This window comes from Tachysurus vachellii, chromosome 4 (assembly GCF_030014155.1).
Source record: "Tachysurus vachellii isolate PV-2020 chromosome 4, HZAU_Pvac_v1, whole genome shotgun sequence".
NCBI lineage: Eukaryota > Metazoa > Chordata > Actinopteri > Siluriformes > Bagridae > Tachysurus > Tachysurus vachellii.
This window is the reverse complement of record NC_083463.1, coordinates 24,989,742-24,999,415: the sequence shown is the minus strand read 5'-3', so window position 1 is coordinate 24,999,415 and position 9,674 is coordinate 24,989,742. Positions and strand designations below refer to the sequence as shown.

The 9,674-nt window shown below is 35.8% G+C and overlaps 1 protein-coding gene across 1 annotated transcript; it reads left to right on the top strand.

The window, feature by feature from the left end:
- The first annotated feature begins 789 nt into the window (after positions 1-789).
- On the top strand, positions 790-6,957 carry prelid3b (PRELI domain containing 3). The gene is made up of 6 exons (XM_060868509.1): positions 790-949; positions 3,114-3,282; positions 3,578-3,667; positions 3,935-4,005; positions 4,497-4,599; positions 4,998-6,957. Exons 1-6 carry the CDS (start codon positions 918-920, stop codon positions 5,112-5,114), a joined length of 582 nt encoding a protein of 193 aa, XP_060724492.1. The 5' UTR covers positions 790-917; the 3' UTR covers positions 5,115-6,957.
- Positions 6,958-9,674: the final 2,717 nt, after the last annotated feature.

The following is a 9,674-nucleotide window of genomic DNA, read 5'->3' as shown; positions in this document are numbered from 1 at the left end:
CCCCTGAAAAAGGAACTCTTTAACTCTTTAAAAAGGCATGTTACTCTGGATAATGATGTACCGGAAATAGGATTATTACACCATTAAAGACTTTTAACCTTTGCCCTTGTCTGTGTCATGCATTTGGGTCCTACTCTGTCCATTACTGACAAAAGGTAACATTTGGCACTTCAAAAAAATTATATTTATGTTTGCTGATACTGTACCCTGTGGAATCAAAACTATAAAACAAATGTTTTTTATGAAAAATAAATAAATCGTCAATAAATTACCAATTGAATAATACAATAACCAGCAGTATTGTATTATTCAATTGGTAATTTATTGACGATTCCAAGTGACAAATAGAACCTAAAACTAATCTCGGCGTATGCTCTGTCAAGTACTCATTAATCCAAATACGATTAAATTCATAGTGACCCGTCGCTTCTTTGATGCTGTTTTTGTACATCAATGTTTGATTGCTGCCATCAGCTGCTGCTACTGTATGTTTACATGTGTTTACACGAACCATCTTGTATACATCCTCTAATTTGCCTAATGGTTGCCACAGACTGCACATTGGTCGGCGGTATTTTATGTCCTGTAGTGTACGGTATTTTCTGCACTGTCTCTTGTAATGCACTGTTTGCACTAAGCTGCACACTACGCACTTTATGTGTTTCAGTCCTGAGCTCTGTGTTGTTTTATGTAGGACCATGGTCCTGGAGAATTTTGTTTCATTTCACTATGTACTGCATCAGCTATATATAGTTGAAATTATAATGCTTCTTGACTGAATTATATTATAAATCAGCTGGAAACGCAGCAACCCCAGTCCAGGAGGTGGCGACACACATTACCCATGCCTGCATCAAAACGTAGAAGATGACGAAAGTATTTGCCGGTCAAGTCTTCAAAGGCAAACACGAGACACGATGAAGATCTGGTCGTCAGAACATATTTTCAAGTTAGTAGCGAATGTTTCTTTAAGTCAGTTGCCAGTTAAGTCGGTTGGTACACGACTTGCCTATGTAGAGACTAAAGGATATTTATTCAGATTGTGTATTATAGCTTCCAGGCTAACTCTAACTTTTCGACCTTGATGTTCATGTAACCATTGATTCAAGAAGCTAATTTAAATCCGCTTACTATTTTATTTAGTTAGCATGCCTAACGGCGCCAGTTACCCAAAAGCTTACCAAAAGTAGTTCCATATACATTGTCTACTAAATGTTTAATAGATTGTTTTAAACAATTGTTTTGGCGTGTTAATTATAACTGAAAAGCGGGATGCGTTTCTGCATATATATATATATATATATATATATATATATATATATATATATATATATATATATATAATGTGTGTGTGTGTTTTCATTTGCAAATTGTGCCAGAATTACCACAGATTAGAGGTGAATATCGAGGTCTGGACAGGATTCACATTTCACTACAACGTGTATATGGTACATTTAGTCTTTTGCACGCGTATTGCGTCATAGTCATTGTGAGCTACTTAAGCCCTGATTTATGATTCCCATCTCTATGTCGTGACTCATACGCGTTAACGAATTTATAAATCGGGCTTTATACTTCTGACTTAACGTGTCTTTGGTCTCTGCGTCGCGAGTGTGGGGGTCACGTGTAAACTTGATATGTTTCGGTGACCTGCGTCTGGCGAATGCTGTGAGAAATGCAGTGAAACTGATCATTACGTTTCACACCCATTATAGCCTCAGATTCTTGTTTATGGCTGACAGGAGTGGAAACTGATGTGGTCTTCTGGTGTTGTGTATTCCGAGATGCTCTTATGCTCACCACAGTTACTATTGGCTTCCTATTTGGCCTCCGTCCTATGATTTCTCTCCTTGAATGTGTTTTTGTCTGCAGACCCCCTGAACCAGGATTTTTTTCTTTTCAAAATTTTGTGTAAATCAGGAGACTGGTGTGTAAGAAATTCCCAGGATGTCAACAGTTTCTGAAACACTTAACCATGCACTGTGTTAAATACAAGAAATCGGAATTTAACTCCATGATGTTTGATGTAAACATTAGCTAAAGCTTTTGACCTGTATCTCTATGATTGTATGCATTGTGCTACCATGTGATTACCTGATGGGATAACTGCTTAATTGAGCACCTAGGTGTACAGGTATTCCTAATGATAAATTGTGACGTTGAGTGTGTAAATGTATGCCATTACATGGATTCAAAGGGGAAGCCAAACTGTCTGAGGCGCTCTGGTGGCTGGCTGCAATACAGTTTAAACCCCACCCTTCCCAAGGTATTGAACCTGTCAGATGGCAAGCTGTAATTTTAATTTAAGGCTCTCTCAATGACTAATCTTAAGGAGAATGCAAGCCTGGCATAGCTTTGATGTGGCTCTAGATATGCATATTTCAAAAGTGCTAAACCTGGAGGTAGACAGGTTTTATACCATTTATGGAGCCTTTTAGTTTTAAATCTTCTCCTGCTTAGTAGATACATGAATAATAAGTGCAAATTATGCATCTTCTATTTTAGTTGAATATCGAAATGGCTGAATGTTAAGACTTTCTTTCCATTAACATAAATTGTTAAACATAGTAATATTTGTCATTACTTTTGTCTTGATTTGATTTTCAAAATTGCTAATTGACACAAACTATACCAAGAATATTCCTTTTTACTTTTACTGTATGTACAAAAGATTGTTGAAACCTGACCATCACACCCAATTGTAGGCTTTTCCTAGACAAATGATGTCTTTGTAACAGTACAATTTTTAAGTATGACTGTGCCCCTGTACACAAAAGGTCCATGAAGACGTGCCATGAATGGAGTGGAATCATTTGAATGGCCTGTACAAAGCCCTATTCACATTCCCACCTAACACATGTTTGGGATGAATTTGAATATTGTCTGTACCCCAGGGCTCATTGCCTTAACTATTTTGTGGCAGAATGGGAAATTCATACAGCCACATTCCAAAATATTGTGGATTATTCTAAGAGTAAAGATAAACTAAATCTGAAATAAATTTTTCAAAATTCATTTTTGTACTTTTGTGTGAAATTTAACTTTGTATCTTTCTTTGTATGCCTGTTTCCCCTTTACTGAACACAAAAATGACATTTTTATTTTCTTCACAGCCACCCATGGGAGACCGTAACCAAAGCAGCTATGCAGAAATACCCTAACCCAATGAACCCTAGTGTGTTTGGAGTAGATGTGTTGGACCGAAAAGTGGATAAGCAAGGTCGGCTTCACAGCAAACGCTTACTCAGCACAGAATGGGGCCTTCCATCTATAGTCAATTCAGTAAGAACATGCTCCCAATTCTTGTACATGTTTCTCATTATTGATAAGTCCGTAATTCAGAATCTTGTTTATTAATCATGGAAATACATGTATCATATTACATTATTTCTCAAAACTTTGTTGGCCATCATTTAGAACAAAACCTGTTTGATTCATTCTCACTCGTTAGATTCAATCTGTTGCAGTAGTAAATGTGACAAGTTTCTAAAATCTTGGTGCATTTTGTTTGTTCACACATTTAAATGTTGGTACCTGTTAATATAATGGCTTTCTTTTTCTTTCTTTCTTACTACAGATCATTGGTAATGCACGTGCATGCACATATGTTCAAGAGCATTCGCTTGTGGACCCTAAGGAGAAGACTTTGGAACTTAAGTCTTCAAATGTATGAACTCTATTTTACACCTATCAGAGGAGTGAAACAAATATTTGCTTGTATACATTTATATTATTTAAAAAAAATTTAATCCCCAGTTATGTAATTGATTAAAAAAGATGTAAAGATTATAAAGATGCAATGAAGAGCTGAGGGCTAAAATGTGCTCCTATTAGCATAAAGCCTAAATTCTGAAACATGCACAGTATTATTTCTTGGTATTTTCTGTATGACAATGGTATGGTATTATCTTTCTCTGTATGTTTATATTCTCAGATTACCTTTACCAACATGGTATCTGTTGATGAAAGGCTTGTCTACAAACCACATCCAGATGACCCCTCAAAGTAAGGCTTGGTTATTTGATGTGTGAAATACACAAAATTTAAATTTGTGATGGAATCTAATTTTGTTTGGGCATGCTCCTTTTTTTTGCAAGATTGTGAGGATTCATTGTAAACTTCTCATGTGCAGAATCCTACTTCAGTGGCAAACACATTTAATTTTAGCTAGCTACATTTGTCAGGAGTTTAACAAGCCACAAAAATAATTCACGTGAAACAGTTAGTGTTATCTTGATGTGCAAGCCTAGGCTTTTCCAATATACTGTATTTGTCAGAGTATTTATTTAAACTTTTAAATAACTTATTGCTTCGGTCATAATACATTTCAAAGTAGTTGTAACCCCTTAACCTCTTTGAAATGTATTATGACCAGAGCACCAAATGGAAGAGATACAGTGTAGACAGAACCTCCAGCCATGAATTTTAAACCAGCCACCCATTAAAAAAAATTAATAACCTTGAATGTACTGATGGTGTTTTATCTGATGATATAGGACTGTGCTGACCCAGGAGGCCATCATCTCTGTGAAAGGAGTCAGTTTGAGCAGCTACCTAGAAGGACTTATGGCAAACACTATCTCAACTAATGCAGGAAAGGTTGGAATGATTGGCTTTATTCCTGTACTGTTTTGCTACTTTACATGTTGTGATTGAATCCACATTTGTTTAAAATTATATGTATATGACTTTTCATTTGAGTAACAGATTTGCTGATTTGTAACATTACAAATGGAAAAAAAAAAGAAGAGGTTGGTTGGCTTGGAAATTTTTTTTTTAGATATATCTCTAGGCTGGCACTGGACCAAAATCCTGTCACTAATCAGTAGTGTGTTTATTGGTCAGTTGGTTGATTTGATTGCAAACACAAAGTCCACTTCTTTTCAATGACATGAAATGGACAGTTGGAAATTGCCAATTAAACATGAATTGTGTTGGCTTGTATTATAGCTTTCATGACCTGTCGTGTGTTCTGATGTTTTTGTATCTCGCTGCAGGGCCGTGAAGCAATGGAGTGGGTTATCAGGCGTCTTAATGCAGAGCTTGAGGAGCTAACCCTTACAGCAAGAGGCACGATGCGGACCCCCATGGCTGCAGCAGTTATAGAAAAATGAACTTTTCATGTCTTTGCATTCTTTAACATCTTTCTTTGCGGACCACTTCACTGTTTCTCTTCTGATTCTATCATGTTTCCTGTGCTGTTTTTTGCATTTGTGGAGTTCTCCCCCAGCTCCCTTGTGCAATTGACTCTATATTAGAGGCTAGAGGGACACAAATAGAAAGCAAATTTATGCTTTGTTTAATATTGAATACAGTATGTAAGTTTTGAAGAACAAGCGAGATGTGGTTTTTGTGTTGTGTATTTAACTGATGATTACATACTCTTACTCTGAGATTGATCATATCAAGCAGTCCTTATTATTTATGATATATTGTGTGCACTTGGAGGGGAGAGAAAGAAATATTTTATTTATATATATTTTTTTTTCACTACAGAAATGCTAAACTGATGTGATTTCTATTAGCTTGTTTTCATTATAAAGTTGTTTTTGTGTGCATGCATTTTTAAGGTAGTAAGTGTAGTAATATTTTACTACAATACTTATGTGTTGTACTGAGGTTGATTTAGGCATTTCCCCAAAGTTAAACAGATGCTCTTTTTTATTATTACTTGCTGTTTTCATACGCAATTTTCTGTGGGGTGATAACTTTTTTAGGATTTATTTTAAATCTTAAACACAAAATATACATATCAATTCTCATGCAAGTGAACTTACCAACACTGTCTTCTCCCTTCATCTCATGGCCTTTCACCCAGTAAGTTAAGTTTCAGATTAGGTTTGTTTCTTTCTTTTTTTTTTTAAATGAAGTGGTTTAAAGTAAATCACCCACACATGCATGCCTCAGCCCTACCACTCGTTTTCTTGTCTCCACCCTCCATTCACAAACCAGCATGCCACAACTCTCCCAACATCACCAAGGTGGGCTATGCTACTTCTGTAACCATAGCATCTTATACAAATGTTTTTTTTTTTTTTTTTTTTTTTTTTAAAAAATTAATCGGACATTAATCATGTTCTTTATGTATTTTGATATAACATGCAATTATGTAAATTGAAGTCTCTGTAAAAGTAGATTTGTGAACATTGGCACTTGCAATGTAATTTCTTAATAATCACATACCAAACATGCACATCTTCTTGAATCCAACACAAATGACATTGCCTTCATTGAAAATCTTATGAAGTTTCTTGTGTTGGCTTTCACCTAATTGTTGTCACAAAGCACACAATTCTGTGGTTAATTTTTTTTAATTGTATTTGTATGTTGTAGCATTATTTTTGCTGGAACAAAAGGACCTAGCACAAACCTGTTCCAGCATGATACTTCACTTGGGCACACAGCAAGGTCCTTGAAGATGAACTAGAGTGGCCTGCACTGGGCCCTGACTTCAATCCTACTAAATACGTGGGTTGAACTGGAATGATGTCTGTGTACCAGGCCTTCTTGTTAAGTAAGCTTAATGGAACTTTTGCTTTTGTGGTGGAATGGGCCCCTCACCACAGCCATCTTCCAAAATTAAGTTGAAATCCTTCCCAGAAGAATCGATATTATAACTCTAAACTGGGAACTAAATCTGGAATGGAATGTTCAAAAAGGACATGGATGTTACGATCAGATGTCTGCAAACCTTTGGCCATGTAGTGTAATATAATGCATAAATGCATTGTAGGAATTCTGAAACAATTGATCTCAGCTGGGAATGCTATAGTCACACTAATCAGTGCACCATAGGTTAATCATTAATTTCAATGTTTAAATGTTTTTTTTTTTTTTATTAATGAGAATATGTACTGTGAGAGGTTCAAACAGACTGCATGCATATTTGCTCTTTGTGGAACTAAATGCAGTAGTGGATGGTCTTGCTTTAAATAAAAGGAGAAAACATACAAATCACTCAAGTGTTTGTCTCAGAACTATACACTCTGGATAAGGCTGTCAGTCAATTTCCAATAGTTCTTTAGTCAAACAGCCAAATAAAAATAATCAAAGAAAATAGTCTTCACAAGCCTGGATGCGATCAGAAAAGTCCCAGCTTTATTGCAGTCAAACAGAAAAATCATCAAAGATAAAATTATCAGAAAATGTCTTCAGCAGATAAAGTCAGCAAAACAATCCACTTCCATGCATGGTGCAGACAAGTGCTCAAGAAGTCTGTCAGGCTGTCTCTATTTTTGCTCCAGTGCCTTTGTCGGCATCCTCTTTTTAATTTGCATGCTTTAGCCAATTTCCCATAATTTTTCCTATTTATTTTACATAGACTGTCCCAATTTCCATTATTCCCAGCTTCCCGACTGGTACCGCCTACTTCCTTATTACTTTCCCAATATTTTTAGCCTTATTTCTGAGTTTATGTTAAAAAAAATACTACTACTTAAGCCTGACACTTCCTGAAACCTGCACATTTCTCCCTGGATTTCAGAGAACATTTGTGTGTGATTTTGGTTAACAAAGTCTCCACAGATCATTTTTCTTCACTCTCCTCATTTGGTTTTTCTATATAAGGTAAGATATTTACTAGTTCTCTGATATCTGCTTCTACTCTCATGCTAAATGTATATTGATACAATTTTTGTTTAGTAATTTAGTGTGCATGGACCATCCTTCTATTTACATTTATTGCCCTCTCCATGTTTTTTTTCCAAAATGCTGATGCTTGTTAGTAACTGAAATTGTGTTGTAGTACATCCTGTTGGTCTCGCCACAATCACTGCTGAGAGAGCTGGAAAGCCAGACCCATGTGTGGGAGTGTATATGTAAATTAAAGCACTGAGCTTTAGAAAATGTAAAATAATGATTATTTTGAGTTGTCTAAAGAAGTCCAGACTGACCATATGCCCTCCATCCCATAGTTGATATCCTTGAACTGCTCAAGTCAAGTCAAGAAGCTTTTATTGTCATTTCAACCATATATAGCTGTTGCAGGGGAGATAATGTGTCCTGTAAAAGTCTAGGAAAATACCACTTCATATCTTTCAAATATTTTACAGAATGATGAAAGATCCTCACTGGAAGACCATTCAGCTTGTACGTTGTCAGTATGTTATAACCAAGGATGACATCTTTTTTAATACAAATGTTCATTTATTGTAAAACAGTTAATAACCATTAACAAGCTCTGCAACCTGCTGATTCCTGACATAAACATAGACAGAGTTATTTACAATGGAGTAAAATCAGTTTTCATACATTTAGTCTTCACTTATTGTATTGCCAGTGTCACCCAGAGAATAAAATAGCTAAATCTAGAGTGAGAAAAAAATTCAAATAATAAGCTAAAAACTGGACACTTACCAACTAGATTTATTAAACTATAAGCTAGGTCTTATGATAGAAATGCTTCTATAGTAAAACCAAAACCAATCAGTAATTCTACAAAGGGGTCTAACAGAAACAGTTTTCAATTCTTCAATTCTATTCTCCCATTTTCAATTTCATTATTCTTTTGAGATAAATATCCCAATATAACAAAAATTGTTTGTTGTCCATCTTATTATATTCTCTCTACTGCTCCCTAAAAACCTAGATGCTGGTTCACATTATCCTTCACCAGAGCTACCTGGTTTGTTCTGTGGCTGTGAAGGGGATTTGAATGCTCTGAGGAGAGACACTAGAGTAGCACAACCTACATTACTTTTTTTTTGCATTTTCTCCCATTGACAATGACTTAATTGCTGTATGAACATGCATTTACAAAGTAAAAATAATACAATTTTTGAGAGGTTGTTAAGAACTGGGAAGCCCTCGGTGGAGGAGGTGGAATTGTGTCCTTATTGTCTATGGCTTTTTTCAAACACCTTGAGCCACTTCCCAGCTCCCTTCTGGATTGTGGGGCAGAGCTTTAGCAGACTTAGGGTTTGTAAGATATGAGACAATTCTACTATTCTACTCTTCACCATTAGGGTGACCAGTTACTTCTCTGTAGCCTGAGTAGCAGGCAGGAGTACTGTGCACTGACTAATGTCTGTAGCAAGAAGAAGAAGAAGAAGAAACAGCACCATGGACATAATTTTCATGTTTCATGTGTAATTTTCATGAAAATTATGCCCATGGTGCTGTTTCTTCTTCTTCATGTTGTGTACTTCATGTGTAATTTTCATGTAGAATATATTGTAGTATTGAAAGCTGGTTGTCTGAAAGTGCCAATGTTTTTGATGTAATACTTTGCAGATTAATAATTCAGTTAAAATTATTTCGCAAGTCTAATGAATAAAACTGAAATACAGCAATGGAGACTTCAGTGCAAGCAGTTCTTACTAATTGTAGTCCTAATGTTATCTAAGAAAGATCCTCAGCAACATTTTTGGTTTCTGTATGGTACCATCCAGAGTAACTGCATGGTGAATCTTGGCTTTCTACATGGGGCCATCCTTAGCAGCAGTTACATTTGGGTGACAAAACTGCAGACAGAAGTGGAGTATCAGGATGGATCAGAAAGAGCAGAGTAGATGAAGTCAGGATTATTGATGAGTTGGAATTACCCTTCGTAGAGCAACAGAGAGGGGGTGGAGTTAATTGAAAAATGGACTCTTTTTGTAAAGCTTTGATTGTTTCTGGAAGTATCTTTAGTAGAAAATATATAGTGATAAATAATCTGTAGTGTGTGATCTTCA